At 38.3% G+C, this 18,484-nt stretch overlaps 1 protein-coding gene and 1 non-coding gene across 2 annotated transcripts in view; both read right to left on the minus strand.

Moving 5' to 3' along the window:
- Positions 1–14,833, minus strand: part of Ubxn7 (UBX domain protein 7) — a 54,068-nt gene extending 39,235 nt beyond the window's left edge. Inside the window, exon 1 of the mRNA XM_015486818.2 lies at positions 14,679–14,833. Within this exon, the coding sequence (XP_015342304.1) occupies positions 14,679–14,751 (73 nt within the window). The 5' untranslated portion in view covers positions 14,752–14,833. The remainder of the gene's footprint in view (positions 1–14,678) is intronic.
- Positions 14,834–17,321: 2,488 nt separating this feature from the next.
- LOC125613656 lies at positions 17,322–17,511 on the minus strand. Its single transcript, XR_007344221.1, has one exon. It is a non-coding gene; the product is annotated as a U2 spliceosomal RNA (small nuclear RNA).
- Positions 17,512–18,484: the final 973 nt, after the last annotated feature.

Raw genomic sequence — 18,484 nt, forward strand, 5'->3', positions numbered from 1 at the left:
ATACTGAATAGCTACAACTTTTCAGGTAAATGATAAAGTCATAAACCTAAGATGTAAATGAAAATAGAAAAAGAATACATTTATTTCATGAAACTTGAGTGGAAAAAAGCACCAATATACAATACTGTGCAATTTAATGTTAAATCAATAAATAACATATTACCCCCCAAAAAGCATCTAATCATTTCACTTTAGTCTTAGACATGTACATACTTAGGTTGTCCCAAAACCTTTGTTGGTACCACCTCACAACCACTAGGATGGTTACTCTCAAAGAAAACAAACAAAGAGTGTGGGGGAGGTTGTAAAAAAAAAAACAGAAACTTAGTATAATACTGTTGGGCTGTAAAATGGTACTGTCATCATGAAAAACACTATGTCAGCACCTAAAAAAATTTTAAAGTAAAATTACCATATGTCTAAAGCTTTAATCTCTAAGGATATACCCAAAAGAACCAAAAGCAAGATCTCTCAAATATTTGTATTTTCTCCCCGCCCCCCCCGCCCACTCTCCTCACCATTTTTATTTCTTTTTGATACCAGGGATTGAACCCAAGGATACTTACCCACTTAGCCACATCTCCATTTTGTATTTTGAGACAAGGTCTTGCTAAGTTACTGAGGGCCTCACTAAGTTGTGGAGACTGGCTTTGAACTTGCCATCCTCCTGCCTCTGCCTGCCAAACTGCTGGGATTACAAGAGAGCACCACCTTGTATATCCACTTTCAAGCACCATTATTCATAGTAGCTAAAACATGGAAGCAACCCAACTGTCCACTGACAGATGAATGGATAAGTAAAATCAGTCTATACAATTCTGACATGCTACAACACAGATGAACTTTGAGGACATTATGCTAAGTGAAATAAGCAGTTGCACAAAGACAAATACTGATTCCATTTATGTGAGGTACTTAAGAGTAGTCAAAATTAGAGAGACAAGAAGTAGAATGGCAGTTGCCAAGGGTTAGGGGAAGGGGGATGAAGAATGGAAATTTTTTGTTTAACTGAGTATTGAGTTTTAGTTTTACAACAGAAATAGTTATGGAGATAACTTCACATTGTTAATGTATTTAATACCACTGGAATTTACACTTAAAATACTTAAAATGGTAAATTTTGTTGAGTATCTTGAACAGAAAACAAAAAAATTAAAAAAAAAAACACATCATTTTTGGGGGGAATTGAAGAAATACATTTAATTTGTTAAAAATATATTTGGGATGTCTTGAACTAGCTACAATCCCTTGTAGCTGATAGATGAATGGCTCTTTTCCTCTCCACTGTCTTTCCTTTTCCTTTTGATTATTTTTTAACGGGGGTGGGAGATGTTGTTTGCTTTCCTTTCCTTACTTTATTTGCTGTGGGAACCTCTCTTTTTGCTTGCTTGTTTAAAGGCAAGGATTCTCTAGGTTGCCCGAGTGATCCCCCTGCCTCAGCCTGACTTGACATTCGGCTCTCCTTCCTTCTTCAAACAATAGTGGCACGACATGACATGTGACAGGATTGGAGAATTAGAATATTTTTCTCCTGGATAGCTATCAAACCTGCAGAAGGACATATTCGCGCATCCTGCAAAGGAGGATCTCTAAAGGATCTTCAAGGAAAAGACGGAATAGAATGACTTGAGTCCCAGAGACTCTTCCCAGGAGATCAAATCTCTTTTTCTTCCATTGTTTTCTTCTGGGATTAAAAACCCAAAGTTTAAATAAACAATAACAAACAATTATATATACATATATTTGGTCTTCTATCTCTTTTCTGGCATAAAATTTCTAAAGTTCTTGGAATCTTTGGTAATGAGGGTCTTTTGATATGCAACTGATCTGGCTAATGGCTGGCAGCCCCAAGGTAGCTTCAGGATGGGGGCTGCTTACCCCAAAGATCAAGGTGTGATAGAGGACTGAGAGTCCCATCAACCTCCAGGGAAGGAAGGACTGAAAGTTAAAATGATCCTCACTTATCAAGGACTTAATCACACATATGTAACGAAGTCTCCATTTAAAAAAAAAAAAAAAAACAGAAGACAGGGTTCAGAGACTTTCTGCATAGCCAAATAAGTGAGATACTTGGAGGGTGGTGTACACAGAGAGGGCTTAGAAGTTCCACTCCCATACCACTTCTTATGCATCTCTCTATCTGAACCCTTTGAAATAATCCTTTACTGGGAAAGGTAAGTGTTTGCATTCTGTCAGCTGCTGGGACAAATTAATTCAATCAGAAAAGGGGGGCATATATATAGTCAGTCAAAAGCAAATAGGTAAAAACAACCTGGGCTTGCAACTGGCATCTAAAGAAGACAGGGCAGTCTTGGGGACTGAGCCTCAACTTGTGGAATCTAACACTGTCTCCAGGTATTTAAAGTGTCAGAACTGAATTAGAAGACAAGCCTGATGCAGGCAGCTATAAAACTGATTGCTTGCTGGTAAGGAGAAATCCTCACACTGTTCACAAAGAGGTCTTCTGTATTGACTACTGTGTGAGAACAGAGGAAAAACAAAAACACTAGACACATATTTGGGATCTCTTACATGTGGGCACATGTGATAATTTAAGCTACACAGAACCAAGGAGATTTTTCCTTCAAAAGTGTTCATATATTATTCAATTTGAGAAACTTTCTTCTCTTCTCTCTCCCTTAAACGTGAATGTGTCATTAGTCGACCAATAAATTCTGAAGTTTCACCTAATTAATACCACTCCTACCCAACCTCTTCTCTTTGCACATTGCTACAGTCTAACATCTATTTCAAGAACAGTCTTACACCTCCTTTCAAGAACTACTGCACCTAACTGCTCTTGGTCATACTCTTCACTGATATATTTTCTACACTACAAAATAACTAAAAGTTTGATTGTCTCCCCTACTTTAACAGTTCTACATTGCTAATTAGAAAAGTTAATCTCTCTTAAATTGCATACAAAATCTGACCTTTATTTACCTCTCCTATTTTATATCCCTCTTAAGTCTATACTGTTTCCTCTAGCCACAACAGTCTACTTGAACTAGGTAGGTCCCTTGATAGTACTTCACAAAGCCATTAACTGCATGATTTGGATAGTGGTATCAGTCAAACCATTCCCCTCGTTTTTCCTGACAACATACAAAATACCCAGCTTTCTGTTAAGTTCTGGACTTTCCCCCACCTCCTCACCTCACCCTAAAGTAGGTACAGGAATGGGTATATACCTTCTTTTGGTGTCTTAATCTCTATTTTTGTCTCTGCTAGCTCTTCTATCTTACAAACTAAAAACTCACTGGACTGGCCAAAACCAAAAGTTCTCAAGTTGTAGTATGAACAAATTTACATTCTCATCTTCAGAAAACACTGTACAAAATGAAATCTCTTATCTGGGCACAATAGCAGAGATTATGCTTAGCTTTGTTTGAGACCCTGGGTTTGATCTCCAGGAAAAGAAGGAGGGAAGGTAGGGAGGGATGGAGGAGGGAGAAGGAAGAAGGAAAGAGAAATCTTAAAACAAAACCATAAACTTTCTGAGGAAAAAGAGTTCTAATATCCCGGGGCTGGGGTTGTGGTTCAGCGGTAGAGTGCTCGCCTAGCATGCACGAGGCACTGGGTTCGATCTTCAGCACCACATAAATGTAAAATAAAGATACTGTGTCTACCTAAAATTAAAAATAAATGAATATTTTAAAAAAAGAGTTCTAATATCTCATTAGCCAACCTATGTTAGGTAATTAAATACAAATTCTTAGGGGCAGACAGCACAATTTTGATAAGCAATCTCAAAATTTGTGTGCTTCCCATATCCTTACTCATAAAATGTAAGGCTTTGTTTCAGTGCTTTCCTAATGTTTTTAACGTTTCCAATTATACTATGTTGTACTTCTTAAATGCTAACCTAAAAGTTCAGTGTCTAGCCTGGTGTAGTAGCTCACAAAAAAAAGCAATCTAGGAGGCTGGGGCAGGAGGATGACAAATTCAAGGCCAGCCTCAGCAACTTAACAAGGCCCTAAGCAATTTAGTGACACCCTGTCTCAAATAAAAAAAAAAAAAGAGCTGGGAATGTGGCTCAGTGGTAAAGCACTTGGTTCAATCCCCAGTACCAAAAAAAAAAACAAAAACAAAAAACGTTTAGGGACTACTGTACTCTGCCACTTTAATTTACTTAGCTTCATAGCAGCTTCTGAAAGTTAAAACATTTCTGAAAGTAGACTACTCTGGCTATCTGTTCTAACAGAGAGATGAAGCATTAACATCTTCCTACCATGAACTCTTAAAACCAGTTTCTCATAGTATCTTCAGATTCTTAACTCTTTTAGATTACTGACTGGCTCATTTATACTATTTTGGCTCTTGTCTAAGTGCTCACACAGCACTAAAGCACCACAAAATGCACAAAGAACATGCTGATGGCACTGCTATAATAACATTTAATACTGTTTGCTCTCATTTTGAAATTTATTTGTTGATAAAAAATTGAATAAAAACAACCAATGCATAAAAACTGTCACTATCACCCTTTCTGCCACCCTCCTCCTACCTAAACTCCAATGCCAGTGCCATCGAAGTGAAATGATACCATGAAAATCAGGAACTTGTTAAGCTAATCTTCAGGCAAATTGACCTGTCAACCATTTGATCTATTTCAAAAGCCTTCCTTAACTGCCTATTTTTTTTTTCACTTTATTATGTTCCTTAAAATATTACCGATTAAGACATTAACTAGGATAAACGTTTTATTTAAAATACAAGCACTTATTGAAGAGTTAAAAATGTATCAATCAGGGCTGGGATTGTGGCTCAGCGGTAGAGCACTCGCCTAGCACCAGCGGGACCCGGGTTTGATTCTCAGCACCACATAAAAATAAAGGCATTGTGTTGTGTCCACCTATACCTAAAAAATAAATTAAAAAAAAATGTATCAATCATTTCACTATGTGACTTAATCCAATCATACTGCTCCTTCCTAACAGCTAGTAATAATGAATTAGGGTTTGATATATAGAGAATATGGATTTGAAGAAGAAATTTAAATAGCTTAAAGTAGCTTTAGCATCTCAAGTGCCTTTGGAAGAGGTAATACCTAAATTAAGTGCCACAAAGGATTAACTTAGGGCATCAAAAAGACACTGAGTACCTAGCAGTTAAAACAACAAAATTTTGCTTCTATCCAGTCCTGTGCCTAGTAGTAATACCTTCTGAACACAGCTTAAAGAGTACAGTATAGGTATTAAAGAGCCTGGAAACTGCCTAGATAAACCTGAGTTTAAATCCTAGTTCTGTCTTTGACTAGCTATGTGACTTTGAGCAAATTACTAGTTTCTCTAGTCCTGAGATTCCTCAGTTATAAAATGGGTAATCACCAACTTCATAAAGAACTTGTAGAGATTAAGAAGAACTGATAATGAAAAAACCCAGCACAACTCTTAATTGACAAAGCATTAATAAGCTCGTAATAAATACAGACTGTCCAAGGTTATATGGTACACAAGCTACACCTAAACAACAAATGAAAAACATCAGGTATAAAATGTGAATATATACATGTAGCTTATGGAGCACCACATTTTGTCAGATAGTAAACAAAGTAAGATAGCAGAATTTTTTTATTTTTCTTACCCATCTGATGCTATGAACCTGTGTTTCATTCATGTTAAACACTCATTAAAAACACAAATAAACAACAACAACAACAACAAAAAAAAACCCAGCTGGACACAGTGGCCCATGCTTATAATCTCAGCAACTGCACCCCTGAGCTCAACCCCTACTATTGGGGCGGAAGGGAGGGGAATATTAAAAAGTGAATGTTACGGATAAAATGATACATGAAAGGGATCTGAACCAAAGAAATCTGTATCAACTAAAGACCACTCCAGTATGACAGACTAAAACAGCAGAAAACTGGATAACAAGTAAAGGTCTGTAGAACCAAATATCAAAATAGAAGTTATTAAAAGAGGGATTCTCACAGGGAATGATTTTAAGATATTAAAAAAATAACAAAACTGCAACAAAATAACAATTGTGATATTTTAGGGCACAGAGTGTCAATACTCAGGGTCCAAAATTAAGATGAGGAGAGACCATTATGCCATCTTATCCATAATTCTCCTTTAACCATGTAATGCTAAAACCTATGCAATCCGCAGCACATCTTGAGAGATGAGAGATGGCTCTATCATATCTCTGTTGACAATCGGACAGAATTTTCATCTTTAAGAGATACTAAGAGTTGGGCTAGGGATGTGGCTCTGGGGTAGAACACTTGTCTATCATGCTCCAAGCCTAGGGTTTGATCTTCCAACCTCAGTCTCCCTAGGAGCTGGGACTAAAGGCCATTAGACCCTGCTGAAGATTTTTTTTTTTTTTAAAGAAAACATATGCTAAGCTTTGGCAAGACTAAGGAAAGGCAGTGTTGGAAAAGAAGCTCATATAGCAAAGTATACCGTTTCTTAAAGAGAAACCATCTTATCATCTGGCATAATCAGTCATTCATAGTCTATCAGTTGTTGGGCATCTTAGTGTATTATTGTTTTAGAAACAGAAGAAAACCAAAATATAATTAAAGGCTCCAGTACAGTAGTTCTTAATGTCTAGAAGTCTTTTTTTTTTTTTTAAGTTGTAGACATACACAATACCTTTATTTATTTTTATGTGGCACTGAGGATCGAACCCAGTGCCTCACATGTGCTAGGCAAGCGCTCTACCACTGGGCTACAACTGCAGCCCTGTCTAGAAGTCTTAAAGGCAAATTTTACCTATATACCCAAAGGTCATAATATTTGGGGGGTTGGGGAGGGTTGGAGATCAAACCCAGGGCCTTGCCAGGTGCTCTACCAATAAGTTATACTCTCTGTCCCAGTAATAACAATGTAATGGGTCAGTTATAAAGAATTTGTACTTCTGAGGCTTTGGTTCAATGGTAAAGCACTTGCCTAGCAAATATAAAGTCCTGAGTTTAATCCCTAGGAAAAAAAAAAAAAATAGAATGAAGAATTTAGATTTCTATTTTATCATTAAAGTACACATTTTAAGGACAGCCTAATAAAGCAAGTTTGCAGACTTAAACTTGTGAAAATGAGCTTATTTTGAGTTCCCAATTTATAGGTAATAATAGCAGGACAGCTTAATTTCACTCAGTAATCTATAATCTATGGCAGGAATCCCACTATACTGTGAGTCATCACATGTATCTCTTTATTTATCCCTTAGTTTTCTTTCTTCCATCTATTTTAAGCTTACTAATGGTACCAAAAGGCATATTCAACTCAGCTTACGGCACACAATTTATGAGTGGCCATTTCCTTGCTGTTGTCTCCTTTACCCTTTTCTCCATTAATGGCTAGATACAGGAAACAGTCCCAAATCTATGATGTGGTCCCTGTCTCCAACACAGCTGCATGGAAGAGTCAAGAGACAGTATAGTCCAAACTTTAATAGTTCCTTATGCTTATTCACTACATTACTGTTAGTGTCAAAAGGAGGATGTCTCTGAACTACAATCAAGGAAGCAAAGTGTAGCAGTCACAGATTTATTTTTTTAAATTCCTTTATAGAAATGAAAGGGACACAAAGGAGTTACTTTCTTGTTCTGTATTTCCCAACAATAATAACAGAGTAAACTAAACTACCTACAAAGGAAAGGGAGTAATAACTGTGAGAAATATGTGGAAACCTTAACTTCATTGATCTTTAATTAGCAAGCTTTTAAGTTTTCAAGAATAGAAAAAAAAATTAATATATACACAAAACACTAAATTTATAAGTACAGGGAAATGACATGATCAAGTTAGGGGTTAGATTTAAAAAGCAAATATTCACTGGATCAAAAACAAACTACCTAGCAAGGGTTGTAGCTCAGTGGTAGCACATGTGCCTAGCATGTGTGAGGCAGTGGGATTCAATTCTTAGCACTGCGTATGAATAAATGAATAAAATAAAGATCCATCAATAACTAACAAAATATTTTTTTAAAAACTACAAAACTACTGAGATTGGGAAGTAGTAACATAGTAGAAAATGCATAAGCCTGGGAACAAAGGCACAAAAGTTCTGGTCCCTGTTCTGCCATTACCTGGACCAGTGCTACCCAAAGAGTGGAGCTCCTCTCCCTGGTCTATGACAAAACAAAAAACAGAAATCCCGGTGGAAGTAATTGCAAACTTTGATAGCAATCTTATGGAGTAACTTTATGTCGGCTGAACCTAATAATTAAAAGTTGAAGATTGAAGGCTGGGGCCGTAGTTCAGTGGAGAGCGCTTGCCTCGCATGTGTGAGAGGCACTGGGTTCAATCCTCAGCACCACATAAAAATAAACAAATAAAATAAAGGCATGCTGTCCATCTACAACTACAAAAATATTTTTTTTTAAGTTGAAAATTGAAAGATTTATAGATGGTAAGTTATCATATGAAAAAATGCCCCAAAGCAATAGCTCTTAAGGAAATCCAAATTAAAACCACGAGATTCTATTATACACTTAATAAAATGGTTAAAAAAAAATAATAATACCCTAAGATACCAAGTGCTGGCAAGAATGCAGAACAACTGAAACTCTTTTACACTGCCCAGGGAATGCAAAATGGTATGGCTGACTCTGAAAAACAATTTGGCAGTTTCTTATTATGTATATATATAATTTATGTATTATTTCCACAAAACTAGCAACAATACAAGTGTGCTTAATTTGATGGATGGATAAAACAAAGTTAATATAACCATATAATAGCCAGGTATGGTGTTGCACACCTAAATCCAGAGATTCAGGAGGCTAAGGCAGGATGATTCCAAATTTCAAGGCTAGTCTCAGCAATTAAGCAAAGCCCTCAGTCACTTAGTGTGACAACTTAAAAAATAAAAAGAACTGGGGATGCAGCCCAGTGATGAAGTGCCTCTGGGTTCAATCCCCAGTACCAAATAAATAACCATAAAATGTTATACTATTCACCAATAATAGGAGAGAAACTACTGATACCACAAAATGTGAATGAATCTCAAATGAAATGTGCTAAGTGGAAGAAACCAGATTCAAAAGGTTACATCCTATGATTCCATTTAAGACATTCTAGAAAAAGAAAACATCAAACTAAAAACAATTTAGGTTATAGGTGTGTGGCTCACTGGTTGAGCGTCCCTGAGTTTTTGTTTTACCAAAAACAAAACAAATCTTATTTCTTTTAGGAAGCCTGATATTTTTTCCCCCAGTACTAAGGATTGCACCCATTGAGCTACATCCCTAGCCTTTGTATTTTTTACACTGGGACAGGATCTCACTAAGCTGTCCAGGCTAGCCTAACTTGCAATCCTACTGCCTCAGCCTCCTGAGTACTATATCTGACTAAGGAAATCTTTCTTGATCCCCCTCTTTTGTGTTCCCATATTAGCTCCTTACCATTCATTCACTGTATTACTATGTCTACTTATGTGTCTATATTCCCATTAACCTTTAAGCTTTTTGATCATAACACCATGTCTTACACTTGGTTGTAACCATGCCTGTCATATAATAGTCTACCAATAAATACTGAATGCTTAAGTAAGAATCTATTTACAGCTCAAAAACATTATCTCCCTAGGCATGGTGGCACATGCTGTAATCCCAGCAGCTTGGGAGACTGAAGTAGGAGTTTGGGGAGTTCAAAGCCAGCCTCAGCAATTTACAGAGGTGTTAAGCAATTCAGTAAGAACCTGTCTCTGAATAAAATACAAAAAAGGGCTGGGGACATGGTTCAGTGGTTAAGTGCCCCTGAGTTTTATCCCTGGTACCAAAAAGAAAAAAATTATCTCCCTTAACTTTTTTCTCAAACTTCATAATCACCTTTTGAAATGGTTCTTAAAATTCTAAGAGTTATCCTTTAAAACCTACAAAACTTGGGCTGGGGTTGTGGCTCAGCAGTAGAGTGCTTGCCTAGCATATGGAGGCACTGGATTCAATTCTCAGCACTGCATATAAATAAATGAATAAAATAAAGGTCCATCAACATCTAAAACAATTTTTCATTTTAAAAAAATCTATAAGACGTCTGAACACCTTTACTGTTACAGAGAAGTCAAATCCATTTTAATATTAGCCCAAGAAAAACATACTAAACAGGAATGGAAATTGGCCACAAAGCCAAATACTACCCACAGTTTCTAATTTTTAAAAATCCATTCATTCAATTACTTTAGAAAAGGTTAAACTGAGGTCTCTTCTACAAATGAGATTCTGTAATTTCATGAAGTATATGAATGCCTACTATGTACAAAGCTCTATGAAATTTTATCCTATTAACATCTTATATTCTTCCCAGCCTCTACTTTCTATTCTCACATTTGTCTTACCTTCTGATTGTTAGTTATTTTTACCTCCAGCAATAAATAACAGTGTCTATGTATCCCTCATTCTCATTCCATTAATTATTCTGATTATACATTTTATATTTTGTATATGTAGGGCTGAATGTCAGCCCAATGTTGATGTTGAGAAATTGCCATGATTCAAAACACTTTTAAAAACTGCTCTTCTGGGCTGGGATTGTGGCTCAGCAGTAGAGCACTCCCCTAGCACGAGCAAGGCCCTGGGTTCGATCCTCAGCACCACACAAAAATGAATAAATAAATTAAAGATTGTGTCCAACTAAAACTAAAAAAAAAAAATATTTAAAAAAACTGTTCTTCTGAAACAGATCCAGCAGCATATTCTTTCTTCATGCTGTGAGAATTGATATGACTTCTGAAAACCAAATGACAATCATCCAAAGCCACATATAACGAATATCACTGGAGATCAAAGTGTGTAATATTGTTAAGATGTCATTTGACTACAAAGTAACAGCACCAGTTTTTGTATGTAGCTTTAGATAACTCTGAAGGCATCTAAGAACATCATTCCCTTTACCACTTGCTTATCAGTCTGATCTTTTATGGAAAAGTGTTTATGATATAATGTTAAGTGAAAATTTCAGAATTCTATATTTTGAATACTATGAACCACAATGAAAATAATAAGCATGGAAACCAGAATTGGAAGTCAATGTGTAAAATAGGTAATATTGCTATTGTGAGAATGAAAGATTAGGTTCTTCCCTTTTTCAAAATTATTTCATATTGTTATATATCTTTTATTTTAAAAAATCAGCTGTTACTTTATTATTCACCATATTATTATTATCATTACTATTTTTGACTGAGGATTGAACCCAGGGGTGCTTAACCACTGAGCAATATCCCCAGCCCCCACCCTTTTTTTAAATTTAGAGACAAGGTCTCAGTGAATTCGTAAGTGCCTCCTTAAATGCTGAGGCTGGCTTTGAACTTGGGATCCTCCTGCCTCGGCCTCTGGAGCTGCTGGGATTACAGGCATGGCCACAGCACCCCACCTCACCATATTATTTTATAGAGACTTGTTTCTATCTAGTGAGAAATAAGATTTATGAAAAATCTTTCAATTTTGCTTTCTATTAAAAAAAAAATCACAATTTTGAAGAACTCATTTGCTTTTACCAGAATACTGAACCTCAAAAAACCTTTTTGAAATTAGAGTATAAGCTCTTAAGGTCAGTCTAATTCATCCAGCAATAAATACCAATTCATTTTTATTAATGGTTCATATTTATTATTCATAAACACTACAATTTAAACTGTATGTAGGAGAACTGACCTTTTGGGAGAAAAATCCAAAATTCCTTTTTCTCTTTTTTCTTTTTGTAATAGGGATTGAACCCAGGGCAATTAACCACTGAGCCACATCCCCATCCCTTTTTAAATTTTGTGTCAGGGTCTCACTATGTCGCTTAGAACCTGACTAAGTTGCTGGCTTTGAACCTGAGATCCTCCTGCCTCAGCCTCACAAGTTACTGAGATTACAGGCATCCACACGGTGCCTACCCACAAAATTTTCTTCTTAAAATACATGAAAAAGGTTCAGAGGGATTATATGTTATGTATATGTATTTTGAGATAGGGTCTTACTATGCTGCCCAGGCTGGCCTTCAATTTCAGTACTCAAGTGATCCTCCTGCCTCAGCCTTTCAAGTAGTTGGAACTAAGTTGTCCCTGCCCACCTTAATCATGTATTTCTAATGGTTAATCACTATGTTATAAAAACAATCCCAGGGCTGGGGATTAGCTCAGTGGTAGAGTGCTTGCCTCTTGCCTTGCACGCGTGAGGCCCTGGGTTCAATCCTCAGCACCACATAAAAATAAATAAGATATCACGTCCATCCACAACTTAAAAAAAAAGAATCCAAAAAATTATCAATAGAAATTCACAACACCACTAGAGATGCCGCTCAAAGGCAGAGCACACTTTTAGCATCCTAAGGTACTGGATTCAAACTCCCCACCCCCGAAAAAAAAGATATGTTCACCTTTGGAGGGCTGAGAGTGTAGATCTGAGTTAGAGCTGGTGCTTAGCATGTGTTGAGGCCCTGGTTTCAATTCCCATCAAAGAAAAGAAATAAATTCTCATCAAAAACAGTCTAGAAAATTTTCCCTTCTGTAGACTTTCAGATAACTACAGTCTACTGAAAGACTTCAACTTAACCCAGCAATACAAAGGCCAGTGGACAGGAAACAAGCTTGTAGACTTACAGACAGAAATAGAATCAAAGCAATTAAGTGAGTCTATTTTTCCCACCACACTTTAGTTTTTGTATGTTATCTTAAAAAAAATATTTCATAAGAAGAAATAATGTGGGATAAAACAATCTGAATTTCTGAAGGGTAGTATTTTGCATAAGAAACTGAAATTAGGGCTGAGGTTGTGGCTCAGCAGTATAGCGCTTGCCTAGCACATGCAAGGCCCTGGGTTCCATCCTCAGCACCATATAAAAATAAATAAAGGTATTGTGTCCAACTACAACTAATATAAGTATTTTTTTTTAAAAAAAGAAAGAAACTGAAATTAATAAATGGCATCTCAAACCATCTCCAGGAAACGTAAATAAAGAAGCTGGGCATGGTGGCACATGCCTGTAATCACCCTACTTAGAAGGAAAGAGGATAGAAAGTTCCAAGCCAGTCTGGACAACTGAGCAAGAACCTGACTCAAAAATAAAATTTAAAAGTGCTGAGGATGTAGTTCAGTGACACAGGGCTTAATTAATTTGCCAGGCCCTGGGTTCAATTCTACCCGTCCAATACCACACATAGAAGAAACAGATATTCCCTTCTCTATGTGATTCACTACAAAGATTGTTCTAAATAAACAACACAGCAATATTAATTATATAGAAAATAATTTTGCAGTTTTCAGTAACAATGATTTGGTCAGACACTGGGAAATCTACATCTTAAATACAATAATCCAATTATAAGATTTCAAAATGTTGTGAGAAGTTATCATTTCACTCCTTGTCCCAATTTTACTTTGCCAACCTTCTTGTCATATTTCATGCCACAAGACAGATAACAATACATTGAATATATAGTTGCAGAGCAAAAATTAAAACTAGCTTTAATTACAAAACAGCAACTTGCATAGAACCTTATGGATAAAATAACGTACAATTTTACTTAACCAGATCTTGCATGTCAAATTCTAAGACCATTAACAGTGGAAATAGTCTCTATATTTAACAAATTACTACCAGAGAAGCATAGACTCTGTTAAGAGAGGGAACTAACATTCTGACCTCCTTCCGAAATGACAAACTAGAACGGCAAAATTAAACTCAGGCACATGGAGTACTCTTCTCTCAAATCACTCCACAGAGAACTTCATCATTTGCTCCGCCCTCTAATAACTCATGCAAAAAAAGTTCAGCACCATCAGAGAGAAACAAGACATAGAGAATTCATAGAATGGCTTAGGGCCTTTCCTCCAGGCGGTAAGAGGATCTGCGTGTGCCCTTCGCAGGGGTCCAAAGGGAAAGAAAAACCTAGGCCTAAGGTTTGCGGGGATACTGACACCCAGAAACAGATTTCTCTCAAAGAAGTTTCCGTCGCCATCCCTATTTTATCAGCAGGAGGCTGAGGCGCCATCGTCTCGGTCTTTATGACATATTTTATTATGGGGAGGTGGGAAACGCCACCCAGGATTTCTCCAGACCTTCCCTATTAAGCCTGGGGGGTTCCCCCTCTTTATTCTCTTAAAGCCTCAGTCCCTAAGGTACTCCTCAACACCCCCAGTTTCTGGCGGCTTGTCCCCCCGTGGATGTGTAAAGGCGATGCCGAACCCACCGGTCTCGCCGTTAAAATCGGAGGGCCGAACAAGCCAGGGCCACCGCGAAGGCTCCGAGGGGCCCAGAAAGGGGAGGGCAGGCAAGGGACCGGGGTGAGAATGACCTGGCCAGGGGAAAAAGGCAGAAGGAGGGAAAGGATGCACTGCACCCCCTTGTCTGTGGGCTGCACACACAAGAGGTGATGAAGGAGAAGGAGGGCGGTGGCCCGGGTGCGGCCCCCCACTCCTCCCGCCCCCAGGTCCGCGGGCCGGCGGGGACCGGCGGGCTCGGCCCAACCCCCGGTCTGGGCTGGCAGGGGGCGTGGGGATCTCCCTCCAAATCGCTAGGAGCCCGAAAACGAGGAACTGGGAGCGCGGTGGGGGGGGGCTATCGCCCGCCTGAACCCGAGACCCCGACGTCGTCGTCGCCTCTTGCTCAGGAGCGAGGACTCCAGCTATGGGTAAAGCCCGAGGGAGCAATGCACGAAGGTAAGTGGAAGCCAGGGTCAGCCCCGCCGCCCGCCCCGGACCCCACTCTCCACCTTCCGGTAACCGCGTCTCTTACCGGTGATGGCGGTGAACTGCTGAATTAACCCCTTCAGCGCCGAGGAAGCCGCGGAGCCCCCGTGGGCAGCCATCTTACCGCCGCCACCGCCGCCGCCGCCGCCGAACAACAACACAGACACACACGGACCGCCCTCCCCCACCTCGCCGCGCGGTTTGCGCAGGCTCACTGACCGCCCCCATGCTCCGCCCCTCTCGCCCCCGTCGCGACAGGCCCGCGCAGGCGCACTTTCCCCGCGCTGGAGCGCTCTCGGCTTTTGGGTTGGCTGCTGGGTTGCTGCCTGCTCGCCGCATCCTTTTGCAACATCTGGTGCCTTCCTCTCATTATCTCGGAGGCCAACCTTACAGACTCGGTGTTAATTCCCAGTTTTCAAAGGAAGCACCAGTTTCCGCAGGTAATACATTTTTTGCGTCTCAGCTTCACCATCTTTACTAATGAACCCAACTGTCCGTAAAGATATACATGTATTTTTTTTTCCTTTTTTGCAACTCCGCTGCACTCTGCTAAATTTCCTGCATCCCCCATCAAAATACAAATCTTATTTCCTCACCCTGAAACCACTCCCGTACTCGCTCTCCAACCTCAAAATTAATGGCTTTAGCCAAACCTCGTGCGGTGACCCATTCAGAAGTGAAACACCAGAACCCTTCACATCAAGAAAGCACTGGGCGCAGGTCTGACACATAGTGGGCTTGTAATAAACGATTAACCAGTCTGCTTTTCTTCAGTAAATTTGTCAACACATATCACTCCTTAGAGTCTTACTTAGTTTCCTCACGTATAAAATGAGGAAGCGTCGTGTACAAAGAAAATATACAAAAGGACACTGGAAAAAGCCTTAAAAACGCTGATAATGGTTTCATTTAGAGAGGAAATGATAGAGGAGATGGCGAAAGGGGACTTTGAGTTCATGTTTTTTTCTCCTTTATTTTTAAGCCAAAAAAGATTTGTGTGTTACTTGCATAATTTTAAATATTTTAAAAACAAGTTTGAGTGGGATGCCCTCAAATCTGATAATCTCCCATTTTGAGAATAAAGTTAAAGAAATTCAGTTTAGTTCCAGCCTCCTTTCTTCTACCCCCACCCGGACATGAGTCATCCTGATAATTGCCACATCCTAAGGGTAAAGGTGGTATTAGGGAAAATTAAATAACCAAGTGAAGGCAGCGCCACCTGTAGTCACGGTTACTACGGAGGCTGAGGCAGGAGTAAACTTGAGTCCAGAAGGAAAAAAGTGGAAGCAAGGAGACCAGGGCCAAGAAATAGTGTGTCGTTTCCTTTCTAAAACCCTGAATCCTCAAGGCTCGGTCACTGTAACCAACCATGCAAAATCAGGTTTCAAATAAAATGGTGTAACACCACTGACTACAAAAACGAAGCACATTTACTACTGTATCTCCATCAGATGGACAAACTAATTAGTGATTTGATTTTTAGATTCCTCTTGCAAAAAAAAAAAAAAAAAAAGATAAAGATAGTAGCATTCTCCAGTCCAGGGAAGAGATTCATAGATATTTTTAAATAAAGTAAAAGAAAACAAGGCAGAAAATTAAGAACACAACTTTGAAAATTTTCTTTGGGTCATTGAAGAATATGAAAGGTCTTTAGAATCACAAGAAAATATACTTAAGTGCATCCCTAAAATCATGGGGAAAAAATTTGGGGGGGAAGTAGGTACCAGGGATTGAATTCAGGAACACTTGGCCACTAAGCCACATCCTCATCCCTAATTTGTATTTTATTTAGAGACAGGGTCTCACTGAATTGCTTAGCACCTGACTTTTGCTGAGGCTGACTTTGAACTGCAGTCCTCCTGTCTCAGCCTCCTAAACTGCTAGGATTACAGACATGTACCACCTCACCGGGTTGGAAATGTGTTTAAAAAAAAAAAATAGATTGTCCTCAGAAAACAAATTAAAATGCAAAAGTATTATACATTGAATAATGGGAAAATTAAAGTTTTCAGTGACATAAGGCAATTGTCCCAAAGCTACACATCAGTTACTATTTGCATTATTACATCCAGTTGCACCAGGATTTTGTTTTTATTTCTAGATCTGATTTTAAGACTCCCAAATTGTGCTGAGGCAGGAGGATTACAAGTTCAAGGCCTGCCTGGGTAACTCAGCAAGACCTGTTTCAAACTAAGAAATGAAAGGACTGGGGATATAACTCAGTTGTAGAGCACTTGCCTGGCATTCATAAAGCCTGGATTCAATCCCCAATACTGCAAAATATAAATAAGTAAAATAAAGGATGGAGGAAAGAAAGAAAAGAAAAAACTGGGAAGTTGGAACTATAAAGAAGAAATGTGACAGGGCTGGGGTTGTGGCTCAGTGGTAGAGCACTTGCTGTGAGGCACTGAGTTAGATTCTCAGCACTGCATATAAATAAATGAAGAAGAAAAAAATGTGACAAATATACAATCATGCACACCATTGTTCTCTCTCTGACAAAAGTAAATAAACATATGGAATACACTCATTCTATTCAAGCACCCATGAAGCATAATAAAATTTGATCATGTAAAGGCCACAAAGGAAGTCTCAAGAATGTAAAATAATCATTAGAGTACAGAACATATTCTCTAAATCCAAATCAATTAAACTAGAAATTAGTTTATTTATTTTTCTATTCCTCCAAAGGGGGTGTGCCTTTCCTGGAGGTACTATAATACTAGGTCCATGTGTGGAGTTCATAGAGTAAACTTTATTCCATCTCCTATTTCCAAAAATCCACTTAAAATATTGTCGTCTGATAGAGGATATATCAGATATTAAGCTGATAAGAACAGATAATACATTTGATCTTAGCCAAAAGGCCAAGAAGTGATTAGAAATTAGTTTTTTAAAAGAATAACTTTAGGACTGGGGGTGTGGCTCAGTGGTGGAGTGCTTGCCTGGCATGTACAAGGTCCTGGGTTCAATCACTAGCACTACAAAAATAAAAATAAAAAAGTTTAAAAAATTAATCGAGTGCAATGGCACATGCCTATAATCCCAGCAGCTGGGGGGGTGGGGTGGCGCTGAGGCAGGAAGATTGAGAGTTCAAAGCCAGCCTCAGCAACAGTGAGGTACTAAGCAATGCAATGAGACCTATCTGTAAATAAAATACAAAAAATAGGACTGGGGATGTGGCTCAGTGATTGGGTGCCCCTGAGTTCAATCCCCAGTACCCCCCCAAAAAAGCAAAAAAAACTAATAATTATAACTTTAGCCCAAGAGTGGTGACGTGCACCTGTAATTCTAGCTGCTTTGGGAAGCTGAGGAAAGAGAATTGCAAGTTCAAGGCAGATCTGGTTACATAATGAAATTCTGCCTCAAAACAAAATTTTTCTAAAAAGAATAAAATTTTAAAAACTCATATTTGGAAAGTCCAAAAGACACTTATAAATAAATCATGAGGGGCTGAGTTTGTGGCTCAGAGGTAGAGTGCTCGTCTAGCATGTGTGAGGCACTGGGATTGATCCTCGGCACCAAATAAAAATAAATAAATAAATAAATGTGTCCAACTACAACTTAAAAATATATGAAAATAAATAAATAAATAACTCATGAACCAAAGACAAAATAAAATTAATGTATCATTCAAGGTTCAATAGGAAACCAATTGCTACCCAAGTAATTTATAAAAGAATAATTTTTATGTGTGATTTCTTAATTAATTTTTTATTTCTATATGACAGCAGAATGCATTACAATTCTTATTACACATATAGAGCACAATTTTTCGTATCTCTGATTGTATACAAAGTATATTCACACCAATTCGTGTTTTCATACATGTACTTTGTTTTTTTTTTTTTT

The sequence above is a fragment of the Marmota marmota genome, unplaced genomic scaffold, assembly GCF_001458135.2.
Source record: "Marmota marmota marmota unplaced genomic scaffold, marMar, whole genome shotgun sequence".
In the NCBI taxonomy this organism is placed as follows: Eukaryota; Metazoa; Chordata; class Mammalia; order Rodentia; family Sciuridae; genus Marmota; species Marmota marmota.